The sequence below is a fragment of the Eriocheir sinensis genome, chromosome 54 (assembly GCF_024679095.1).
Source record: "Eriocheir sinensis breed Jianghai 21 chromosome 54, ASM2467909v1, whole genome shotgun sequence".
Classification (NCBI taxonomy): domain Eukaryota; kingdom Metazoa; phylum Arthropoda; class Malacostraca; order Decapoda; family Varunidae; genus Eriocheir; species Eriocheir sinensis.
Genome location: NC_066562.1, coordinates 9,957,514 through 9,983,731, shown reverse-complemented (window position 1 = coordinate 9,983,731; position 26,218 = coordinate 9,957,514). Strand labels below are relative to the sequence as shown.

At 45.3% G+C, this 26,218-nt stretch overlaps 1 protein-coding gene across 5 annotated transcripts in view; it reads left to right on the top strand.

Moving 5' to 3' along the window:
• The window catches only part of LOC126983752 (lysine-specific demethylase 6A-like), a 121,289-nt gene extending 106,131 nt beyond the window's left edge, over positions 1–15,158 (top strand). For 4 of the 5 annotated variants that reach the window (XM_050836829.1, XM_050836827.1, XM_050836831.1 and 1 more), the window contains 8 exons: positions 541–2,728; positions 3,176–3,312; positions 3,490–3,608; positions 4,197–4,407; positions 4,948–5,080; positions 5,701–5,862; positions 10,822–13,166; positions 13,451–15,158. In XM_050836829.1, the coding sequence (XP_050692786.1) occupies positions 541–2,728; positions 3,176–3,312; positions 3,490–3,608; positions 4,197–4,407; positions 4,948–5,080; positions 5,701–5,862; positions 10,822–10,896 (3,025 nt within the window). In that variant the 3' untranslated portion in view covers positions 10,897–13,166; positions 13,451–15,158. The remainder of the gene's footprint in view (positions 1–540; positions 2,729–3,175; positions 3,313–3,489; positions 3,609–4,196; positions 4,408–4,947; positions 5,081–5,700; positions 5,863–10,821; positions 13,167–13,450) is intronic. The other variant, XM_050836828.1, reaches the window with a different exon arrangement.
• The last annotated feature ends 11,060 nt before the right edge of the window (positions 15,159–26,218 follow it).

Below are 26,218 nucleotides of genomic sequence, written 5' to 3'. Positions count from 1 at the left end.
CTGAGTCTCTCCCACTCTTGACGATTGTAAACTCTCTCCTCCTCCCTGGTGTTCATCCTGGTGTGTGTGTGCCTGTGTGGGTGGGTGTGTGGATGTGGATATCTCTTCTTTTTCTTTTTCTTCTCCTCCTCCTCGTTTACCATTCTTGTTTTCCCTTGTGGGGTTTGACAGGCTGAGTCTCTCCCACTCTTGACAATTGTAAACTCTCTCCTCCTCCCTGGTGTGTATGTGCCTGTGTGTGTGTGTGTGTGTGTGTGTGTGTGTGTGTGTGTGTGTGTGCACGCATGTGTGGCTCCGGCTCCATCACTCATTGTTGTCTTGGCAATGTGTGTTGTCAGGATAGGCTTAAGGGTGTAAAGTGTCTTCTTGTGTCTTCCTCTACATTGAGGAGCAGGCTGTGCAGCGCCTCACAGCAGCTGGAGGCCAGCATGAAGTTTGTGGAAGAAACATTACTCGTGTTTCCAATATGGCTCACAAATACCTGTCATATGCATGCCCTCCCCCTCCCCCCGGCCCCTGTAACACTGCCCCCTCCCACAGGGTCCTGTACCAGCAGCAGAACCAGCCCATTGATGCCCTGCAGGCGTACATCTGTGCCGTGCAGTACGACAAGGGCCACACTGCCGCCTGGACCAACCTGGGCATCCTGTACGAGACATGCAACCAGCCGCGCGACGCCCTGGCCTGCTACATGAACGCCACGCGGGGTAGCAACAAGCCCGTCAACCCCAACCTCGCGCCGCGCATCAAGTTCCTGCAGCAGCAGCTGGCAAATGCTCCCATGCCGAGTGCAATCAACAAGCCTCGGCAGCTGCTGAGCATCGAGGAGGCCTGGAACCTGCCCGTCACCACCGACATGTCCAACCGGCAGCAGACCGGCCAGAGCCAGTCGGCCAGCCAGCGCCCCCTGGCGGCCGGGGCCAGCGGCTACCAGAAGTACGCCTCGCCCTACGCGGGCGCTGGGGCCGCGGGGCCACCGCCGCCGCCCTACCCGGCCGCCGGCAACGATGCCAAGCGGTTCAAGCCCGACCTGGCGGCCGACCAGCAGCGGCCGCACTTCTACCTTAACCAGCAACAGATGCAGCTGCTTCACTACCTGCAGCAGAACCAAGCCAACCTGACGCCCCAGCAGCAGCAGCAGCTGACACAGCTGCAGCAGAATTACCGCATCATGCAGCAGCACCAGATGAAGATACACCAGCAGCAGCAGCTACAGCAGCAACAGCAGCAGCAGCAGCAGCCACACCCCCAGCAGCCTGCGGGCGTTCCTGGCCCCCAGGTGTCCCCCAGCCTCAGCCAGGCCCCCGGCTACCCCCCCAGCGTGGCCCTGGTGCGCCCCAGCCCCCCCGGCCACCATGGCTTTGCCCCGCAGGCCACCAATGGCGTGAACCGCGGCTACATCCCCCAGCGGCCGCAGACGCCCACCACCAACTTCAACCAGCCGCCGCAGGCATACTCGCAGCCCTCCTCCACGGGGGGCTATGTGCCCTCTGGCCAGGCCTACACCAACGGCGGCGTGCCCACCACCTCCGCCACCTACGGCTACAACAATGGTTACGGTGGCGGCGGCGGCCTGGGCGAGGCGCTGCCCAAGGACCTGAGCGGCATCACGCCGGAGACCACCGTCAGCGACCAGGAGCTGCAGGAGCTGAAGGAGCTGATCAGCCAGCGGGAGTTCACCACGTCCCTGGCGGAGGACCTGCTCAACCGCCTGGCCCAGGGCGAGGACGTCATCGACGAGCTGACCAAGGCCGGCGACGTGGGGCCGGAGGTGGCCCTGCCCAACACCACCTTCTCCACCACCACCACCACCTCCCCCTCCACCACCTCCGCCCCCGCCTCCTCCGTTTCCACCTCCATCACGTTACACCCTGGTGGCGGCGGCGGCGGGCTGCCCTTCATCAAGCAGGAGATGCCGGACATCAAGCCAGTGTCAGCGGAGGCCAAGCCGCCGCGGCTGAGTGGCGTGCGGCTGTGCGACATCAAGGTGGAGCCGTCGGTGGAGCCGGTGTTCTCCATCGCCATGGTCAGCCAGGACATCATCAGCGGCTGCAAGAACCGCGGCAGCAGCGCGCGCAACAGCAGCATGATCTCCGACAAGCAGCTGCCCCCGGCGCCGCCCGACCCCCCCAAGGTGATCCTGAACAAGGAGCAGCTGCTGCCCAACACGCCCTCGGTGCTGCTGGACAACAAGAAGCTGGCCTTCTCCCCGCAGCTGCAGGAGTTCTGCCTGCAGCACCCCATCGCCGTGGTGCGCGGCCTGGCCTCCGCCCTCAAGCTGGACCTGGGCCTCTTCTCCACCAAGACGCTGGTGGAGGCCAACCCCGAGCACTCGGTGGAGGTTCGGACGCAGATGAAGCAGGAGGCAGACGAGAACCTCGACCAGGCCACGGAGCAGAAGGTGTGGCCCTGCGCCAGCCACCGCTCCCACACCACCATCGCCAAGTACGCGCAGTACCAGGCCTCCAGCTTCCAGGAGAGCCTCAAGGAGGAGCAGGACAGGATCGCCTCCGGGGCGCCCAAGACCGACGACTCCAAGAAGAAGAAGCAGCAGAAGACCATCAAGTTCGGCACCAACGTCGACCTCTCCGACGAGAAGAAGTGGCGGCCGCAGCTGCAGGAGCTGATGAAGCTGCCGGCCTTCGCGCGGGTGGTGTCCGCCGGCAACATGCTGTCCCACGTGGGGCACCCCATCCTGGGCATGAACACCGTCCAGCTGTACATGAAGGTGAGCACCACAGGTGGAGTGGAGGAAAGAAATAGGTGCAGTGTGAAGATGCTCATGCATGTGGTCATGGAGGCAGATTTCACTCATTAATGAGGAACAGAATACTCCTTAAAATAGGTGAAGTAGCTGCAGGATTTCTATACAACTAGGTGTTTAAGATACCCAGCTACTGTACTCTTAATACATATAGAATAGTAGTTACCTTTAGAACTGTAGCAGATGTTTGTGCTGGAACCCTCAGTCTGGCACACAGCAGGGAATGACCAAACCAGTAGTGAGCAGGTGTAGGAAAGGGAAGCAGAGGTGAGGAGCAGGACAGTAAATATCTGACACACGGCTTCTCATCCTGGACCACAACACCCCTCACCTTCTGCTCCATAACCCCATCAATAACCCCCCCATCACTGTTCCCCTAACCCCATCACTAACCCCATCTGTGTGCTCCAGGTCCCAGGCTCCAGAACGCCAGGCCACCAGGAGAACAACAACTTCTGCTCCATCAACATCAACATTGGCCCCGGGGACTGTGAGTGGTTTGGGGTGCCCGACGCCTACTGGGGGGTCATCGCCAACCTGTGTGAGAAGTGAGTAGTGTCCTGGGGTTGTCTTGCCGTGCCTGGGTGTAAGGGTAGAGGTTTGGGTGCTAGCTAAGGTCTTCTGGTAGGGAATCCGCAGTCAAGGGGCTAACTGTTTTATATTGCCGTTATTCTGTTCCTGGACACATCAAACTAATATTATACACGTTCTCTCGTCTCTTCCAGGAACCGAACCAACTACCTCCATGGCTCCTGGTGGCCGGACCTTCAAGAACTGTATGAAGAGAATGTCCCTGTCTATCGCTTCCATCAAAAACCTGGTGACATGGTGTGGGTCAACTCAGGTAAGGCTCACACACACACACACACACACACACACACACACACACACACACACACATAAACACACACACATAAACACACACACATAGAAACACACTCATACATACATACTAACATCTTCCTTCACTCCTCTCTCTCTCTCTCCTCTGTTTCTTCCTTTCTGTTTTTCCTTCCTTCCTTCCTTCCCACCCCTCTTCTCCCTCCACCCTCCTTCCTTCCTTCCTTCCCCTCTCTCTCTCTCTCCTCTGTTCCTTTCTTTCTCTTCCATCCTTCCTTCCTTCCTTCCCACCCTTCCTTCCTTCTCCCTCCACCCTCCTTCTTTCCTTCCTTCCTTCCTTCCCCTCTCTCTCCCCTCTGTTCCTTCCTTCCTTCTCACTCTCCCTCTGTTCCTCTTTCCTTCCTTCCTTCCTACCCACCCTTCTCCCTACCCTTCCCTTCCCTTCCCTCACTGAACCAAGAAAAACACCCAATTAAAACAATAGTGTGAAAAATAAAGTATAAAAGTAGTTAAGTGCAAAGAGTCGTAAGTAAAGTGTGGAGCTTAAAGTACAGTCACACCCACCCATACACTCACGCCGCCCCCCCCTTAGGCTGCGTTCACTGGGTCCAGGCTGTCGGGTGGTGCAACAACATCGCTTGGAATGTTGGCCCCCTCACCTCCCGCCAGTACTCCCTCGCCCTGGAGCGGTACGAGTGGAACAAACTGCACAGCTTCAAGTCCATCGTTCCGCTCATCCACCTCTCCTGGAACCTGGCGCGGAACATCAAGGTGTCCGACCCCAAGCTGTTCGAGGCTATCAAGTACGTGGGCGCTGTTTAGGGTGGTGACTTTTTTTTGTTTTGTTTGTTTGTTTTTGTTTTGAAGTGTGTGATCTTTCTTTATTGTGACTTTTTTTTGTATACTATTAAGATTTTCAGTGTCATCAAGTACGGAATTTTTTCCTCGAATATTTATTTTATTTTCTGATTTTTTATTTATTTTTTGTTTTGTCATTGTTTTTTTTTTTAATGTGTGTTTTTTGTCATTGTTTTCCCTTATTAATGTGTGTTTTTTTTGTGTGTTTTTTGTCATTGTTTTCCCTTATTAATGTGTGTTTTTTGTGTGTGTTTTTTGTCATTGTTTTCCCTTATTAATGTGGTTTTTTGTGTGTGTTTTTTGTCATTGTTTTTCCTTTTTAATGTTTTTTTATTTATTTATTTATCGTTACTACATTTTATTCACTCATATTCTTAGGTAATGACTGTCAAGGGGTTACAAGTCATATCTCGGGTGCCTTACTCTCTTAACTATTCAGAGGCTTATAACAATTACCGACACACTAATCTATTTTTTCCTTTCAGGGGCTGCTTGATGCGGTCGTTCCGGCAGGTGTGTCTGTCGCTGGACTTCGTGAAGCTGTGCGGGCTGCAGGTTAAGTTCCACGGCAGGACGCGAACCGACGCATCTCACTACTGCGGCATTTGCGAGATTGAGGTGAGTGGCCGAGTGTGTCAGGCTTAGCAGTGTCATGGAAATAAGACAGCGACATTAATGGGAAACAATGTGAGGGAAATACACTTAACCTGACTCTGATAAGGAAATTGGCTAACCCCTTGACTCCTGACACCTGAGCCTGCTAACCACTGCTTCTATATGAGAAAGTAAAGAAGCATGGCCAAAAGAGAGGTCAATTTCGGATGGGCCAAACTCTCTACACCCCTGCTCCCTCGGGGGGCTTCGTGGCGCAGTGGTTAGCACACTCAGCTCACAACCAAGAGAGCCTGGGTTCGATTCCCGGGCGGAGTGGAAAAATTTGGGCGGCTTTTCCAGTACCCTACGCCCCTGTCCACCCAGCAGTGAATGGGTACCAGGTATTAATCGGGGGTTGTGTCCCATCTCCTGGGGTCTGTTCCCTTCTCCTATAATTCCTTCCCCTTCTGTCTCTCTCCGGCATATGACCACAGATGTTGCGCCGACTAAACGAAACTTTCCAACTTTCCCTGCTCCCTCTCCTTACTACAACTACACCTTTGTCTAACCTACACCCTCGACACCCTACATAATACAGACTCCCCTCCAAGACACACTAACAGAGGCTTGTCAAATTCTTCCAGGTGTTCAATGTGCTGTTTGTCAAGGAGCAGGAGAGGAGACACGTGGTTCACTGCGTCGACTGCGCCCGCCGCCAAGCCCCGCGCCTCGAGGGCTTCGTCGTGTTGGAGGAGTACCACCTCAACGACCTCTGCCAAGTGTATGATAACTTCGTCCTACAATCGGTACGTAGAAATGCCCAGAGATTAGAAGAGGAACCTGTTTTGCCAGTAGAGGTTTAATGGCCAGTTTGTCAGTCCAGTACAGCGAGTAACCTCCCACACCAGGCGCAAAACATACCATGAAAATTACTTGTATACAGTGTGGTGTTGATATAAGGAGATGGAAATTTTAGGAAGCTACACAGGAGTCACTTTAGTATCCATATTGAGTAGGAAAAACATGAAAATTACTTGTATACAGTGTGGTGTTGATATAAGGAGATGGAAATTTTAGGAAGCTACACAGGAAGTCACTTTAGTATCCATATTGAGTAGGAAAAACATGAAAATTACTTGTATACAGTGTGGTGTTGATATAAGGAGATGGAAATTTTAGGAAGCTACACAGGAAGTCGCTTTAGTATCCATATTGAGTAGGAAAAACATGAAAATTACTTGTATACAGTGTGGTGTTGATATAAGGAGATGGAAATTTTAGGAAGCTACACAGGAAGTCACTTTAGTATCCATATTGAGTAGGAAAAACGTGAAAATTACTTGTATACAGTTTGGCATCACTATAAAAAGAAGGAAAATTTAGTAAACCCACACACAAAATCTATTTAGCATCTGATATTGAGTAGGGAAAACATGAAAATTACTTGTATACAGTTTGGCATTGATATAAAAAGAAGGAAAATTTAGTAAACCCACTCACAAAATCTATTTAGCATCTGATACTGAGTAGGGAAAACATGAAAATTCCTTGTATACAGTTTTGCATCACTATAAAAAGAAGGAAAATTTAGTAAACCTACACACAAAATTGCTTTAGTATTGAGTCGGAAAAACATGAAAATTACTTTGGCATCGCTGTAAAAAAGAAGGAAATCAGGAAACCACACACTCAACCACTTTACAATCCGGTATTGAGTAGAAAAATCGGAGAACATTGTCAGGTTTGGGTGTTTACAAGGACTGTGGTGGACCGTCAAACTGGCTGTAAAAATGTGTGTCCACTTTCGGCAGACATTTCAAACGCCCCACACCCCATCAGGGACAGTAATGACGTTAAGCAAGAAGTAGAAGAAGATGATTATTTAGTAAGTTATGTGCCTAGCTTGAGAGAGTTGAGTTACCTGTCATACCTGCGGAGATTTGAGTACGTAATTATTTTGAGTTCGTTAACGAGGAGAAAGTATCAGGTGAGCTTTTGTTACGGTCACTTAGGTACAGGTAGAGAGAGGTGAGGTGTGAAGAGAGGAGCTACCTGTGTTGCCCATAGTCATAAGTTAACGAGGAGGGATGATCAGGTGAGCTTTTGTTACGGTCACTTAGGTACAGGTAGAGAGGTGAGGTGTGAAGAGAGGAGCTACCTGTGTTACCCATAGTCATAAGTTAACGAGGGAAGATCAGGTGAGCTTTTGTTATGATGTGAAGAGAGGAGCTACCTGTCTGAACCCATAGTCATAAGTTAACAAGGAGGGACGATCAGGTGAGGTTCTGTTATGGTGATTTCTAGTACAGGTAGAGAGGTGAGGTGTGAAGAAGGGAGCTACCTGTGTTGCCCATAGTCATAAGTTAACGAGGAGAGATGACCAGGTGAGGTGTGAAAATTGGAGCTACCTGTGTTAACCCATAGTCATAAGTTAACGAGGAGGGATGACCAGGTGAGGTGTGAAAATTTGAGCTACCTGTGTTAACCCATAGAGTCATAAGTTAACAAGGAGGAACGATTAAGTGAGGTTCTGTTACGGTGACTTAACGTACAGGTAGAAAAGTGTGAGGAGGAGGAGTTAATCTCGTCCATATATAAGCATAATTAACCCTTTGTTTGGAGTGGCTACGGATGAGTTACGTGTCTGAGGTGCAGTTGTGTTGTCTGTAGATGTCTGAGTGTTGGTAGGAGTGCGTGAGGGTGTGTTGAAGGCTCTTGATGTCCTCCGTTCCAGTGAGTTGCGTTCCTAATCTGTCACTCGACTCGAATGTTTTCCCCTCTTTAGAAGTCTTCCTTAATGGGTTGGCTATTGCGGAAGAGTCAAGTTCTCCCTGTTCATAGTCTCCCTTTTCTCATTAGTCACCCTTCTTCCTTTTCCTAGCTTCCACCCTTCATCGTTTTTTCACCCTCCTTCCTTTTCTTATTCACCCTCCCTCATCACAGTTTGCTTCCTTCCCTTCTATTTAACTCCTATGTCCATCTCTATTCACCCTTATTATCACAACTATATCCACATCTCTGCTCAATTTTCAAAAGGGACGTTATACTCTCCCTTTCTCCCCTTTCTCACCCTTAACACTCCCTTCCTTTTCTCAGCATTCACTTACCCACCCTTCACCCTCTCTCCCTATCTCCTCTCTTTACTAATCCCTCTATCCTATCCATTCACTTCCTGCCCTTCGATTCATCAATTCTCACGGATGTCTTTCTATATCCGCCCAATTTTCAAAAGCATTAATATTTCCAACGTCAAAACTCCTGGAACAGTGGACATGAAGCCGCGAACATTGAGACGTGAGGCGTGAGGTTTTGTCGTGTTACGGAGTGAGTGTCAGTCAGAGGATATCGGTGTAGTTGCGAGCCATAGAGCAGGAGAGAGTGCCCACCCTCATCACTGGTGCCATTCTGTTACCGAAAGACCTGCGCGATATTCAAGTTAACACCAATGCAATACAGTTTTCCTTATGCTATGGGGAGTTCTATAAGGCACTGAGCATACCCACATCAATTTCAATATCGCACAGCTCCTTGGGTAACAGTTCGGCACCTATAATCAATTTTTTTACATCCATTCTGTTACTGGAAGAGCCATGCGATATTCAAGTTAACGGCAATGCAATGCAGCTTTCCTTGTGCTATGGGGACTTCCGTGAGGCTCCGAGCATACCTACATCACAAAAAAACACTTATGCATCAATTTGAATACCGCAAGGCTCCTTGGGTAACAGCACGGCACCTGTAATCAATTTTTTTTACGGTTTAAGGGCAAAAAATTAAATGTAAACAGGAAACCTCGCTATCCACTGGCCCCATTAGAGAGTGGCCAAGAGAGAGGTCAATTTCAGGTGGGCCAAGCGCTCCTAGTCTATGGCTCTGAGTTAGTCCGCCAGTGTGCGTGAGGGAGAGGTGAGGGGATGCAGGACTGTGGGAGCGTCAGGCACCACCGAGGGGTTACTGAAGGCCTTGCGTCTGGCACCATGAGAAACAGGCATGGAGGAGACCAGAGAGAGAGAGAGAGAGAGAGAGAGAGAGAGAGAGAGATGGACCTAAGATGGAGAGATTTAGACCCAGGGAGAGAGAAGAAAGACACTAGACCTGGAAATCCAAAACAGAGAGAGGAACCGGCCTCTTGCAGACTCCTTATGTTTTTATGTTATAAGATATATTGGAAAGAGAGAAATATAGACCCCAAAACGAGATATATATACCCAGAGAGAGAGAGAGAGAGGAAGAAAGGATTTAGACCTGAAAATCCAAAACAGAGAGAGAGATTTAGACCCACAGAGGGAGAGGAAAGGAAGAAAGTAGACCCAGAGAGAGAGAAAGAAATATATTGACCAAAAACAGAGATGTATAGACCCAGAGAGAAAGGAAGTTAGTCATTAGACCTGAAAATCCAAAACAGAGAAATTGGAAACAAGGGAAAGTTTAAATAGCAAAATAAAACCATATGAAGCCTGTAAAGTAAGAACATTTGGGGGTCCTGATAAGCATACAGCATATAATTAAGAAAGTATAGATGACATAAGAATAGGGGAAGTATAGATGACAAAAAAGAATGAGTAAGAAAGCATTGAAGCCTGTCTTAAGAACATCCAATCCTCAATGATATAAGATAAGAAAAAATATGTGGTCTCCTGATAGCCATACAGTATATAAGAAAGTATAAATGACATAACAAGAATAGGGGGAGTATAGATGATAGAAAAGAATAAGAAAAGTAAATAAGCATTGAATCCTATCTTAAGAACATTCTCTCAATCACATATAGTAAGTCATATGTATTGCTAACCATTATGAATATGTATAATAAGATAATAAGAAAATAAGAATAATATGAATAAGAAAAGATAGAAGGCAGAGAAGAATAAGAAAAGTAAGAAATTATAAAAAAAAATGTTCTAGTCTTGAATCCTACAATTAAGGAAATGCATCAACCCAAAATTATTGATACAAAGCTACATAACAAAAAATATATCCTGTTCTCAGCCTAAGTTAACCAGATAAGGAGATAAATTAAGTAATGAAATGAGTTAACCATAAATTATAATTGAAACTAAGCTCATTAACAAAAAATAAATCCTGTTCTCAGCTTAAGTTAACCAGATAAGGAGATAAATTAAGTCTATAAGCTTCACTCATGACCATAAATGATGAAAAAAACCATTAAACTAAGAGAATAGAAAAAAGAAGAGTGCCAGTAATCCGAGCAAATGATTAGCAAGTTGTATTCTCAGCCTAAGTTAACCAGATAAGGAGATAAATTAAGTCTATAAGCTACACTCGGGACCATAAATGATGAAATAAACTATAAAAATAAAACAATAGAAAAAAGAAAAGGGTGCCAGTAATCCGAGCAAATGATTAGCAAGTTGTATTCTCAGCCTAAGTTAACCGGATAAGGAGATAAATTAAGTCTTAAGCTACACTGATGACCTTAGATGAAATAAACCATAAAACTAAAAGAATAGAAAAAAGAAGAGAGTGCCAGTAATTCGAGCAAATGATTAGCAAGTTCTATTCTCAGCCTAAGTTAACCGGATAAGGAGATAAATTAAGTCTATAAGCTACACTGATGACCATAAATGATGAAATAAACCATAAAACTAAAAGAATAGAAAAAAAGAAGAGTGCCAGTAATCCATTAAGTCTTAAGCTACACTGATTACCTTAGATGAAATAAACTATAAAAATAAAAGAATAGAAAAAAGACGAGTGCCAGTAATCCGAGCAAATGATTAGCAAGTTCTGTTCTCAAATTTCAGGTACAGGGACAGACGTTGCCATGCCAAGCACCCACCCCACCCCCCTCCTCCTGCACCCCCAACCCCCTCACATGACCTTCCCCAGGCCTAGTGGTGGCCCCCTTGTCCTCCTTGTGACATGGGGAAGGGCATAAGCCGCGCCACCAGTACCAGGCACCCCAGACATGTACCGTTGCCCCAATCACTGGACAATGCTGTAGGGCCGTGTTCCCCGAGGGCCGCTCAGCACTAGTGAGTCGCAGTGCCGCCGAGAGAGACGAGGCAGTGCATTGCTAGTAGTCTAAGGTTAAAGCTAAGGTTCCCCCGTCACTGCCAGCACTCACCTTCCAGAGGCCTTTCTTGCGTTGACTCCTCGTGGGTCGCGCCGCCGGCCGTTTTTTCACACCCGTTACGTTTGGGGAGGTGATGGTCGTCGCAGTGAGAGAAAAGTACCGGAAAAGTACCGACACAACGCAAAGAGTACCGATGCAAAAAAAAAGGGCATTATGAACTGGTGCCTGAGCCGCCGAGTGAATGACGGACAGACGGATGTGTGCGAGCGAGTGTGGTGAATGTGACGTGAAGTGATCGCGTGCACGGAAACTTGTCTCGATCCGCCGGCCCCACCAGGCACAATGATCTCAACCCACGGAAGCCAAGGAGACACAGACGCTTCATGCAGACCAGTGAGAATGTGGAGCTGTCCGCCGCGACGAACTCCTATGATTCAGTTTTCAGGACCCACCATGTTCTTTCTCGGTAGTGTAGCGGTTGCCAGGACAGCAGACCAGCCAGTGTGCCGTTAGCTGTAGTAGGGGTGGTAGATAATGCGTGTGGTTGGTGGTATTACCCAGTCTTTATTTATTAACCTTGCCTGTGCATACTGTGTTCTCTTCCAAGTTACCAGCTGAAGGGACTGGCCTAGATATAGTTTTACAGATGTGCGTGTGTTAGTGTGTGTGTGTGCGTGTACTTGTATGTGTGTGTTAAGAGTCTACATGTGTATACTTGTATGTGTGTGCGTGTGGTTGTGTAAGTGTGTGTGTGTGTGTATGCATTTGCGTGTGCATTATAAAAACATTTCAAGTCACTGCCACAGAAGTGAGTGTTTTTTAATCTTGTGATAATCTCAACTGCCACAAAATCCTTTCAAAAAAATACTGGATCCTCTCACTTGGAGCTTGGCGAGGCACTGACCTTCCCACATGCAGCGTTCTCGAGTACCGTGTGATCAGCAGTCTTTATCAGTTAACTCAAAGGTCTCGGCATTGTCCCCTTAGCCCGGTAGCTGCGGGGATCGTGTTTCTTAAAGTCTCTAAGCGAATTGAAAAATAAATAAATCACTCACACAAATCATTATGTAGGAGATAACGCATTTGTAATCAGCTGATGCGTCCTCTGTTTTTTTGGGGGGTATGTCAAGGTAAAAATTTGGCCGTCGCTCGTACGCGGTAAAGCCACAAGTTTGCCCCGTCGCTGCTACCGGGTTGACCGAGGACTCGCGTTGGCACCCACACACGCCCCAGCTATAGTGTCCTGCCCTAAGCCGTCATCCGTCCTCTGGCTTGCGACGAGAGGCATGGACTGGCCAGGGAAGGGAAGGTTTGGTTCTGTCTGTGGCTTGGTTTTCCATTTTACGAGCCCTGATTTTGTTTCTTCTTTATTTTGCTTTTCTTTCAATTCTTGTCTTTTTGATGTTTTTTAGTTGTCTTGGTTTTCGTTTTCTCTGCCTTGTTTTATTTTACGAGCCCCAGTTTTTTTTTCTGCTTTATTTTTTTCTTTCGATTCTTGTCTTCTTTTTTTTTAGTTGTGTTGGTTTTCGTTTTTTCTGCCTTGGTTTTTCTTCCTGTGTTTGTTTTTCTTCTGTCGTTTTCTTATTTTACTTTTTTTCTTCTGTTTTTCTTCTTTATTTTATTGTATTTCCCTGTTTTTTCTGTTTTCTTTTGGTGTTTGTCTAAGTCTTCTATTTTCTCTCATTCATTGTCTTCATTTTTCTTCTTTTTCTTACTATTTTGTCGTCCTTTCTTCGCCAATTTACCTTCCCCTTCCTTTCCTTTCTCTCCCTCATTTCTTCATTTTCTTTTTATTTATTTTTTCCAAGACTTCCCTCCATCATATCACACCACATCTTTCCTCTCCCTCACCAAGAGTCAAGTGTTTCCAAGTGTTCCGTTTGTGTTGTGTTGCCTTGCTTGGTGACACGCAATATCTAGTTCACATCCTCAAGTTATTTTTCCAAGACTTCCCTCCATCACATCACACCACATCTTTCCTCTCCCTCACTAAGAGTCAAGTGTTTCCAAGTGTTCCGTTTGTGTTGTGTTGCCTTGCTTGGTGACACGCAATATCTAGTTCACATCCTCCAAGTTATTTTTCCAAGACTTCCCTCCATCATATCACATCACATCTTTCCTCTCCCTCACTAAGAGTCAAGTGTATCCAAGTGTTCTGTTTGTGTTGTGTTGTGTTGCCTTGCTTGGTGACACGCAATATCTAGTTCACATCCTCAAGTTATTTTTCCAAGACTTCCCTCCATCATATCACATCACATTTCTCCTCTCCCTCACCAAGAGTCAAGTGTTTCGAAGTGTTCTGTTTGTGTTGTGTTGCCTCTCTTGGTGACACGCAATATCTAGTTCACATCCTCAAGTTATTTTTCCAAGACTTCCCTCCATCATATCACATCACATTTCTCCTCTCCCTCACCAAGAGTCAAGTGTTTCGAAGTGTTCCGTTTGTGTTGTGTTGCCTCTCTTGGTGACACGCAATATCTAGTTCACATCCTCCAAGTTATTTTTCCAAGACTTCCCTCCATCATATCACATCACATCTCTCCTCTCCCTCACCAAGAGTCAAGTGTTTCCAAGTTTGTGTTGCGTTGTGTTGCGTCTCTCGGTGACACACGCAACATCACATTCACTCACATCCACCAAGTTTTTTTTTTTTTTTTTTTTCCCCCCCCTCGACCTTTCTTTCCCTTCCGCCTCACAAACAGTTTTTCTTTTCCTCTCCCTCCTCTCTTTAGGTTGCCAATAATGATTGTTACAATTTTTCCTTGTTGAACATTATTATTACGTGTTATTGATTTTTTTACTAGAAATTATTATTTTTCTTGTTTTCGTGAGTTTATGGACAATTTTTTCGTGCGTGTTTGCGTGTTTTGTGTTGGTAAACCTTTTTTTGCCGTGGAAAAATGAGGCGTTTCCCAGTAGAGGCTGATGTCAGGTGGAACGGTGAGCAGCAGCAGCAGCAGCCCGCGGTAGAGCTTCAGGCTGCCTCAAAGGAGCTGAGTGGACGATAGACGAATGCTCAACAATTTGTACCTGAAGTGGGCGTGCCTAAGGAAGTCAGTTCCACACAATAGATTCTTTCCGCCAATGCTGTTGACCACAAGTCCATAATAACTATGATTTCCTCGCATGGTGGAAGTCTGGCCCCGTTGTGAGCTCTGAGCTGAGATCTCTTAACAATATATCCATACCAGAAGGCTGTGCACCAAGGGCAGGGTGCCTCGGCCGCGCCCGCCCTGCGACACAAAATTCAACCCTTGCTGCGGCGAACCCCGTAAGGCGACCCGAGCAACGGCAGGTCAGGCGCAGCGGCAGGGCGGGTCGTCGGCCAAGGCCCCGCGCCCCTCTTCCTCTCCACTCCTCCTCCCGTTGACTCACCCGACCCTCCTTCCTGTCAAACGTTGTGTCTTGTATAGTTTTCATGTGACACATTCTAGTTTGTCCTCAGTATTACATATGGAACATACTATTCATGCTTTTATATGAAATTCATCTGTCCTGTGTGTGTGAACTGTGTCGCGTCTCACCTCCGTGTGGCTCGGAGCTCCACTACTTCCCTCTCGCAGGTTTTGTAAATCAATCTCTTGAATTCCTTACGGTTAAGTTTTATTTATGTTATTTAATATGTATGGAGTTTTCTATTTGTATGTAATGTATAGAAGAACACCCCAAGCCCACTTTCTCACGGCGCCGCGGCCCCCCCGCCCGGCGCCTCTCTGTACAATTTTGGGAGTAGGGATTTTTTTTCCAAAAGTGGACATAGTTTATGAGGTGTGGGTGGAGTGGAACTATTTGTAGCAACTGTTGCGGGAAAAAAACGGTTCAATTTTGTTAAAGGCTTTCCTGAAATATTTTGCCAGAAAGAATTCTATTATTAGCTTTATCAATCACATCATCCACATCACAAAGATTTCATACATTTTTAGAAATTTCATCTCTGCGTTTATGCGTGACAAAAAGAGACTTTGGTTGAGAGAGCTTCTCCGCTCACACCTGTTCAGGGATCTGTGTTGACCTTGTGTCCAGCAATGTACATAGTAAGTCCGCTAATAAAGCCTAACCCACTGGCCTAACCCTTTGGTCCACCCTCAACCTCCCTTACCCCATCCGCTGTGATTGGCACGAATTTTGCCTTCACTGGTAGCCTGGTAACATACAGTCCCAGGTCTTTTTCTGCCTCTGTGGTGTGTAGTGGAGTGTTTCACATGCGGTATTGGTGTGCTGGATATCCCTTCACTGTTAGCCTGGTAACATACACTCCCAGGTCTTTCTCTGCCTCTGTGGTGGATAGCAGAGTGTTTCCCATGTGGTATTGGTGTGCTGGATATCCCCTCCCTCCCTCCCCAAGGTGCATGACTACATTTTTCTTCAGTGAAATGTAGCAGGCACTTTTTGTTCCATTCCTGTAGCTTGGTGATGTCTTCTTGTAGGAAATCCACAGTCAAGGGGTTAGAGATGCCCCCAACCTGTCCTGCTGTTGCCCTTGTCACCCCAAACCCCCTCCACCCTCGCCCTTGCACCTCAATCCTTACCCTTCACCTTAACCTCCCTGGCGACATCCTTTGGTCCACCCTCAACCTCCCTTACCCAACTCTACCCTCGTCCTCAAACCTCAATCTTCACCCTTCACCTTAACCTCCCTGGCAACACCCCTTGGTCCACCCTCAACCCTCCTTCACCCTGCACCACCACCCTCTCCCCTCCTCACAGCACTCAGCAGAGGCAGCATCACCAGCAGCCCCCCTTAAGGTATACCAGTGGTGGAGAAAGGAAAAATAAAGGAGAAGAGAATGGACAGAAAACATGAAGGTAAGTCTGCCATATATTCCTGAGCAAGATGGAAAAGGTAAGGAAGTTTGTAAGTGGGGAAGTGTGTTGAAGTTAAGGATATGAAATTAGACGTTGGTGGGTAAATTGAGGAAAGATGCATTGAGGTAAGAAAAGTAGGGTATAATGGAAGTTTGTAGATGGGAATTAGTAGTAGCAGTAGTAGTAGTAGTAGCAGTAGTAGTAGTAGTAGTAGTAGTAGTAGTTTTGAGATTCATAAAATGGCATAAAGGGAAACTAGAAAAAATTATATACCCAAACAACTTTCCCGTCAACCACGCTTTATATCTATCCACTTATTTATTCCGTCTTTCCTATCCACTTCATAGCCTTTTTTTCTTCCCTTTATACTTTTTTGTTTAAATGCCCTTGAGCTGTCTTCCTTGCTGTAAAAATAAATGAATAAATATTGTTCGTGAAGACTAATATGACGCTTCAGAAATCCGGGTTTTGTAATATATTTTCAATGCCGTTCTGGTGTAATCATGTTTACGCACTAGAGGAAGATGAGGAGGTATTGTGTTTGTTCCTGTTGCTATCTTGCTTCCCTCCTCCCTGCGTCACCCTCCCCATCACTTCCTGTCACAACACCTAGGTCTGTATCCTTGAACATATCCAGCTCCAACTACGACTGTTTTGCAAGGCCACAGAGAAGATTAGCCAGGTCTTCATCGGCGATATTTCCGTTCATGGTGCAGAAGTCGTGATGAAGGGGATGGAGAGATGAGATGAGATAAAGAAAGGAGATGGAGGGGAATGAGAGTTAGGGAGGTAGAGGAAGGAGATGGAGTTGATGGGAGAGGAAGCATAAATTGATGGAGAGGAAGGAATAGGAAAGGAAGGAGAAGGTGAGGGAGAGGAAGGATAAATTGATGAAGTTTGAGGAAGGAAAGGGAAGGGAGGGAGAGGAAGGAGGCTTAGAGGAGGGAGAGGAAGGATAAATTGATGAAGTTTGAAGAAAGAAAAGGAAGGGAGGGAGAGGGAGAGCAAGGAAAAGGAAAGGAGGGAGAAGGAGGGGAGGTAGAAGAAGGAGAATTAGAGGAGGGAGAGGAAAGAAAATTAGAGGAGGAAAATTAGGAACACAAGACAGGCCATGAAAATCCCAGCATTTTCTACGAGAGGTTTTCAGACGGACATGATGAGGTGTTGATACATCTTAACAATTAAGGGCTCTACTGTCGTTATTATATAATTAGCTCATGAGGAGGATGAATTTGATGTTTTGGGAAATTATTATTTTTAGGAGTCGTATAAGTGGGCTTCTTTGTTTCCACTTTATTTATCTATGTGTTGATTGATTGATTGAACTGTCTATTCCTGTAAAGATTAAAACTTCTATGATTATTGATAGTAGTAGTAAATAGTAGTAGTAGTAGTTGTAGAATATGCTTGTTTGATCAGAGAATTTCATTAATTGAAGTATAAAAAAAGAGCAAGTTTTATGTATGCGAGTTTGAAGGCGACACTTCTCCATAAAGGTAATTTTTTAAACAGCTAAACAAAGAAAAAATCGCCACTTGACCTCTGGAAGTCACACACAGTTAAGGATATAGTTTTATTGCTGTCTCATACAGTCATACAGGGCCTTCATATTGCACCCAGAACACACACTGAGAGACAAGAGTAAACAAGATACCAAACCAAACATTATTATGGAAAATCTTGCACAAAAAAGCAAAATAGGTGAACCAAGTGAAATAAAACTAAGTGAACTACAGATACCAAACCAAACATTATTATGGGAAATCTTGCACAAAAAAGCAAAATAGGTGAACCAAGTGAAATAAAACTAAGTGAACTACTGATACCAAACTAAACATTATTATAGAAAATCTTGCATAAAAAATAAAAATAGTTGAACCAAGTGAAATAAAACTAAGTGGACTACTGATACCAAACCAAACATTATTATAGAAAATCTGATACCAAACCAAACATTATTATAGAAAATGCATAAAAAAAAAAAAAAGTTGTTAAAATGGAATAAAAACTATGATAACTGATAAACCAAAAAAGATTATATAAAAAAATCAAAAAAAAAAAAAAAAAAATAAACGAACTACTGATACCAAACCAAACATTATTATAGAAAATCTTGCATAAAAAAATAAAAATAGTTAAACAAAGTGAAATAAAACTAAGTGAACTACTGATACCAAACCAAACATTATTATAGAAAATCTTGCATAGGAAAAATCAAAGTGAACTGAACTAAGTGAACTACAGATACCAAACCAAACATTATTATAGAAAATCTTGCATAAAAAAATCAAACTAGGTGAACCAAGTGAATTAAGTGAACTTCTGATACCAAACCAAGCATTATTATTGAGAACCTTGCATGGAAAAAATAAATCAAAGTAGGTGAATTAAGTGACATAAGTAATAGAGTAAGTAAAAACAGTTAAGTGAGCCCAGATTAAGTGGATAACTATAACAAATCAACACCCTTACAAAAAAATACCTCATTATAATATTACACAAGAAAAGGTGGAATTATAAAACAGGATAAATAGGTTAAAGAAGTTGATTTAATTTGTGGGCAAGAACTAGCTTGACAGACAGTAAATCAACACCACACAATCATACAGAAAATATAGACACTAAGAAATATTACAAGTACAAATAAGTGAAATAAAATGATCAGAAATAAGGAAACTATAGATAAATAGCACAAGTTAGCAAGGCAGGTACAATATAAATCAACTCCAACAATGAAAATAAAAGTATGATAGATTCTCCAAGGATATAAAATGTAAGGTTTTAACTTTCAATGTAGAGGAGGAGCCAACACACTATGGTTAAGAATAAGTGATCATTGCTTTATCTATAACTTCAAATATGTTGTAATAAAAGTCATATTGAAATGTTAGTTATCAATTTATACATAAGTGTGAAACATACTGAGGCTCCTTGGAAGATGGTATAATAGTGTTCAGTACTGGGGATGGGAAAGGTGTAGGGAGAAGGGGAAGGTGGGTGTGGGAACAGTGGGCAAGGTGTGGGAGGAGGGGCAGGTGGACAATATGTGGGCATTAGGGCAGGGTGTGGGAAGCTGTGGGGCGCTTGTCAAGGTGTGGTAGGGTCTGAGGGTGAGGGTTGGCTTGGGCCATCACGGGAAGGCCAGGGTGAGGCCCAGCATGGCCAGGCTCAGCGTCACGGCCACGCCCACCAGCCCTGTTCCCACGCCCAGCAACACCACCATCTCCTCCTCCTCCCCCTCCTCCTCCTCCTTGGGGGCGTCAGAGGTTTGGTCAGTCGCGGGCCCCGTCGTGGTGGCATTCCGTAAGGGTGGTGGTGTCGTTGAACGTTGTGTAGTCGTTGAACTTGCCGGTTCGGAACAAATCGTGGCGTTGTGGCTCGGTTGCTGCTTCGTCAGGGCGACCCTGAGGGAGTCTGTCCCGCCCACGGGGATGTCCATGAGGGCCGCGTCGTCCCACGTCAGCACCCTCAGGTCGTGACTACTATACTGAATCTTGAGGTGCAGGCGACCCCCCCGCAGGGCTGAGTCAGGCACGGTCTGCGTGTCCTTCACGTCGCGGCCCTTCCACGCCACCAGCCTCACGCCGCTGTTCGTGGCCCTGACGGCCAGGCTGCCCACGTCGTTGCCGTCGTGGTTCTCGATGGCCAGCACCACCGAGGCCTCGCCCGCCACACACAGGTCCACCTCCACCGGCGCCTGCACAGGGGTGTCGGGGGCCCAGGTGCTGCAGTTCGGCGGCGGCGGCGAGCAGGGCGACGAGGCGCGGCAGGCGGGGGCGAGGACGATGACGACGATGGCGACGAATGTCACGGCGTGGCAGACACGGGGCGACATAACTGGCACACTGACTGGCTGACTGCTGAGTTGTGACAGCCCACGGCACGTTTTCAGGCCTTCCCCGCCCCGCCCCCGGCACACCTCGTGACAATGTTCAGGTTGCGCGCGTGGAGAGCTAGGCCGTGAGAGTGCAGGAAGCCATGGGAGGTCCGGGTGTGTGGCAAGGAGTGTTCAGGGAAGGAAGGAAGGATCTTGATAACGCCCCCCCTCCCCCGCCTCCTTTGCCTTCTCCTCCCCTAGCTTCTATCTCATTCTCTTTTTCCTCCGCTTACACAATGTGATGTACGAGAAAAAAGACAGTCAGATTGTCCACGTCCATTCCTTCATCCATTCATTCTTTACACCATGCATTTCATGGTCAGTTAATTCAGCCATTGATTCACTCGCTCATCCATCATCCACGCATTCATTCATTCATCCATTTTCAAGCATGGCCAGACAGGGAGGAAGAAAGGAAAGCACGACAGATAGATTTTAGGGACATATATAATATGGATAATTTCTGCCGTCACCGCCACCACCACCACCGTCAGCATCACGCCACTATCTCATCCAGGAATTATGAGAGGAAGTGACACACAGACTTCCGCTGGTAACCTAGGCGAAGAACCTCATTTGTATAGCAGTATGTATTGTGATTTTAAATGATTTATTATTCTTAACCAGCTTTGAACAAGTACGAATATATCGCTCACAGCCCGTGTCTGGGGACGGGAAAGCAGCAGGACGAGGATTATGTAAAGAACAAGCATATTCCCAAGATAGTTTAGGCCAAGTGATGTCAGGGGAGAAGAGGCGACGATCGAGGCATCTGCTGGGGGCAGCGGCGTATGGCTACGTGCCCCCCGGGTGCTCTGCAGTTCCCACTGAACATGCCTCGACAATACCCATGCCAATGATCTGATCTTCGAGTATGCCCTAATAACCGGCCATGTGACATCAAAATGCCCCTGAGCCCCACTCGGCTAGTCGATCACCACTCGTACTCAGCTGTGCCCCCCCAGGTGCCCCCCATTGGTAACTACTCACAGCTACGGCACTGCTGCACAATGTTTCTGGGCGGTGGTGGTGGTGGTGATGATGGTAGTGGAGGCAGGGCGCGGCCACCACCCACCTGAGGGCGCAGAGCATTCATTCCCATCGTGTGGCAGGCGGGAGCGGGGGCGTGTGGGCGGGGGCGGGGCTGCACGGCGTAATGGGTGAGGGACAGCACGAACACGCTCAGCAGCACACACGCCGCCGCCAGCAGGTTGTCTGGATCGGTCAAATGGCCAAGGTGACACTCACAACAGCACTGTGTCCCGTTAATGTCCTTCCTAGTCGTCGGGGCGAAGCAAATCGTGGCATCGTGGCTCTGGTCATGCTGCGTCAGGGCAACCCTGAGGGAGTCCGTTCCATCCACGGGGATGTCCGTGAGGGCCGCGTCGTCCCGCGTCAGCACCGTCAGGTCGTGACTACTATACTGAATCTTGAGGTGCAGGCGACCCTCCCGCAGGGCTGCGTCAGGCACGGTCTGCGTGTCCTTCACCTCCGAGTCCTTGCGGTCATCCCTTGTCTCCAGCATCACGCCGCTGTTCGTGGCATTGACGGTCAGGCTGCACACGGTGTTGCTGTCGTGGTCCTGGATGGCCAGCACCGCCGAGGCCTCGCCCGCCACACACAGGTCCACCTCCATCGGCACCTGCACAGGGGCGTCGGGGTCCCAGGTCCTGCAGCCCGGCGGCGGCGGCGAGCAGGGCGGCGAGGCGCGGCAGGCGGGGGCGAGGACGATGACGACGATGAACACTACGAGGTGACAGCCGCGAGACAACATGACTGGCGCACCGCCTGGCTGGCGACAGGTGCACGGTTAACTGCAGCCTCCGTGTTCCTCCCAACAGAAAGACGCGTCCTGGTGCCAGGAGCGTGTATAGTGCAGGGACCATGCAAGGGCAACCAGGGACGCCCCTCGCCGGGATGAACGACTCTCGGTAGCAGATCTCAGCGCAATGTTCCCTGGCTGTCTGGTGCTTGTAGCATTGGGGTAGACGTGTAACGTGTGTGTGTGTCACCATATAGCTTCTCCCGCCTCTCCATCTAAAGACCTCGTGTAATATTTCCTCAGAATAATTCTTGCAACATCGGTAGCTGCCTCGTCTCCCTACGTCCCCAGCTCCTTCCGCCCACGTCCTAATGTTTCCGCCTATAGGAACAAAACTGCAGTCTGTCTGGGAATCCATCTTCTAAATAATTTTCCTTGTATATCTCAGTGGTTGCATAATAGTACTAAATCGCCACCTCCGACGATAAAATCTTATTTAATGAAGGATACCTACTGATTATGATATACATTTCAAGACGTCGAGCAGATGGTTCATTTATGGTCAGGAGTTTTTGTGTTATCCATGATCCCTGTGTTTGCTCCTCCAAGGCTTGCTCGGCTACAACACACATCAACTATTTCCAAAGTCTAAAAAGGAAATCAGCTGGGTTCTAATGCGTGTTTTTTAAGGTTCACGGTACAGAAGAAGGGTCAAACTACCACCAGGGTCACAAAACTACCCCTGGGAAAGCTCAGAACTCCCACGAAAGCCTTGTCAAATAATGTGTAATTGGGAGGCAAAATGTTTAATAATATGACCCCTGGCACACGCGGGCACAGGTGGGCGGGGCTTGATGATGTAACAGGTGAGAAAATGATACCAGATAAACCAAATTCCTTCTCGTGTATAAATATTCAACTAATTTTCACGTATCACCTTCAAACAGTACCACCCAAGACATTATTTATGCCCCCAAAAAGGAATAACTAGTCAAATAAAAGCCCTAATCACTCCATAAACGCCCTGGAAAACGTTTATATATATTGAGAAATAAAGAAAACTAACTGATATCTGCCGCTGGGGAAATAGATAATAATAAAATAAATAAATAAATGAGGAAATAATAATAATGAGAACTAAAGAAAGTAACTGAGTTTTTACCGCTTGGGAAAATAAACAATAATAAAATAAGAAATTAGGCATAATAATAATGAGAAATAAGGAAAACTAACTGATTTCTGCTGCTTGGGAAATAGATAATAATAAATATAATAAAATAAATAAGGAATAATAATTATGAGAAATAAGGAAAACTAACTGATTTCTGCTGCTTGGGAAATAGATAATAATAAATATAATAAAATGAATAAGAAATAAGGAACAATAATAATGAGAAATAAGGAAAACTAACTGATTTCTGCTCCTCAGGAAAATAAATAATAATAAAAATAATAAAATAATTAAGAAATAAGGAACAATAATAATGAGGAATAAGGAAAACTAACTGATTTCTGCTGCTTGGGAAAATAAATAATAATAAAAATAATAAAATTAATAAGAAATAAGGAATAATAATAATGAGAAATAAGGAAAACTAACTGATTTCTGCCGCTGGGGAAAATAAATAATAATAAAAATAATAAAATGAATAAGAAATAAGGAATAATGAGAAATAAGGAAACCTAACTGATTTCTGCCACTCGGGAAAATAAATGATAATAAAAATAATAAATAAGAAATAAGGAATAATGAGAAATAAGGAAAACTAACTGATTTCTTCTGCTTTAGAAAATAAATCATAATAAAATAAATAAATAAAAAAGTAAAGGAAATAATAATAATGAGAAATAAGGAAAAGTAACAGATTTCTGCCGCTGGGGAAAATAAATAATAATAAAAATAATAAAATAAATAAATAAATAAGAAATAAGAAAACAATAATGAGAAATAAAGAAAACTAACTGATTTCTGCCGCTGGGGAAAATAAATAATAATAAAAATAATAAAATAAATAAATAAATAAGAAATAAGAAAACAATAATGAGAAATAAAGAAAACTAACTGATTTCTGCCGTTCGGGAAATAATAATAATAATAATAATAATAATAATAATAATAATAATAATAATAATAATAATAATAATAATAATAAAACCTACAATATATACATTTTTTTAACATAGACGAACCTTGACCTTAAATCTTGAACCCCCCCCTCCCCCTGGAAAATTGTTGACCTTTTTACTTGACCTCAACCTAAAATAAATAAATAAATAAATAAATAAACTCTTGCCCACCCCTTAAAATAATGACTTTTTCTTGACCCCCCCTGAACAAATTGACCTTTCTTGCCCCCCACCCCCCCACCCCCCAAAATTGACCTTTTCTTGCCCCCCCCACCCCTCAAAAATGACCTTTTCTTGACCACCCCCAAAAAACTTACATTCAGTTGACCTTATGACCTCAAAGAAAGCTAGAACAATGACCTTTCCGTGACCTCAAAAAGTGATCTTATCGACCTTTATGACCTCAAAAAATTAACTCTGTGACGTTTTTGTGACCTTTGTGACCTTAGTGATCTCTGAATCACTTAAAAACTAAACATGGTGACCCTTTTGTGACCTTGTGACCTCAAAATGAAACTATAGTGACCTTTTTCATGAAGGGGAAGAGGAGGAAGAGGGAATGAAAGGAAGAAGAGGAAGAAGAGGAAATAAAAGAGGAAGAAGAGAAAGAGGAAGAAGAGGAACAGGAAAAGAGGAGGGAGAAGAAACGAGGAATCAGAGGAGAAGAAGAGGAGGAGGAAAGAACGAGGAATAAAAGGAGGAGGAAGGAAAAACGAAGAAGAAATAGAGGAAGAAGGAAAATGAGGAAAAGCGAAAGGAAGGAGGGATAAAAATAAGGTGAAACATGATCAGGGAAGCACAGAGATAAAGGAAGGAATAAGAGAAGGAGGAAAGAAAGAGGAATAAAGGGAGGAGGAGGGAAAAACGAAGATAAAGAGGGAGAAGGAAAATGAGGAAAAGCGAAAGGGAGAAGGGATAAAAATAAGGTGAAACATGATCAGGGAAGAACAGAGATAAAGGAATGAATAAGAGAAAGAGGAAAGAAAGAGGAATAAAGGGAGGACGAGGGAAAAACGAAGATAAAGAGGGAGAAGGAAAATGAGGAAAAGCGAAAGGGAGAAGGGACAAAAATAAGGTGAAACATGATCAGGGAAGCACAGAGATAAAGGAATGAATAAGAGAAGGAGGAAAGAAAGAGGAATAAAGGGAGGACGAGGGAAAAACGAAGATAAAGAGGGAGAAGGAAAATGAGGAAAAGCGAAAGGGAGAAGGGATAAAAATAAGGTGAAACATGATCAGGGAAGAACAGAGATAAAGGAATGAATAAGAGAAGGAGGAAAGAAAGAGGAACAAAGGGAGGAGGAGGGAAAAACGAAGAAGAAATAGAGGAAGAAGGAAAATGAGGAAAAGCGAAAGGAAAGAGAGATAAGAATAAGATGAAACATGATCAGTAAAGTACAGAGATAAAAGAAGGAAGGAAAAACAGTGAAATAAGGATGAAATAATGCCGAGAGTGAAAAAATACGACGCCAAGCTGATGTGGCAACACTGTCTGGGGGTCAAAAAAGGTCAAACATCGTGAAAAGAAGGTCAAAACTGAGGCAGATTTTGTATTTTAGGCCAAAGTGATGTTATATAGGCCCATAACTTGAGAAAAGAGCCTAAATTTTGCATTTTTAGCGCTCGAAAAGGTTGATTTGGCAAGCCTGTACATGAGGCGATGGTTCTTGTTTGGCGGGCTTTTATATTTTCAAAGACTTTTTTTGTTTTACGGTTATTACTTGTATTATTGTTTGCTTGGATTAATTTATTTATGACTCATTCCCGTCTACGATTATTTATAAAAAGTGTCGAAAGAACCATGATGGCGCGCGACGTTGTCAAATGGCCGCGGTCCGCATGTCATATTTCACGATTTATAAGCCAAAAACTGCCGCTCACGCCCTTATAACGATGCACATTTATAGCTAGCATTGAGATCATTAATTATCGATGGGTTTGGGATAGAGTTATGGGTAAGAAGGAGGGTATAAAGTAAAAAATCTGGCATAGCTGTGAAAAAGGAGGGAAGCGAGGCGGCGAGGATTTGGCGCCATTTCATTCCCGGGACGACTTCCATCAGAGGAGGACGTGCGTTCAGTCGCTCCTCTTAATTTCGCCTAACAACCCCCACAACGCCTCCCCACCCGGTTATTATGGCTGCAATAGAACATAATTAAGGTAAGCTAATATTACAGTAGGGTGAAAGTGCTTGCAATACAGTTTTAAGGGAAATTATATCGGGCTACGAGGGGAGACCTAAGTATTTGTGATTTTATTTTTTTATTCATCCATTACAGTGTTACAAGATATATATGTTATTAAACTAAGGGTCCGTACCTCGCTGGCTACCATACACGTTTATTAACCTGCAAACCTCTTAAAAACCATAATTAAAGTGCATTAATATTTAAACTAACCTCCCGGAAAGCCAGTGTTAAATGAGCCTTAAAACGAGGAAAAAAAGAACCATAATTTTATATACACTAACTCGCTGGCACGTTTATTAATCGTCAAATCTCTTAAAAAAAACAATTAAAGAGCGTTAATATTAAAACTAACCTCCCGAAAAGC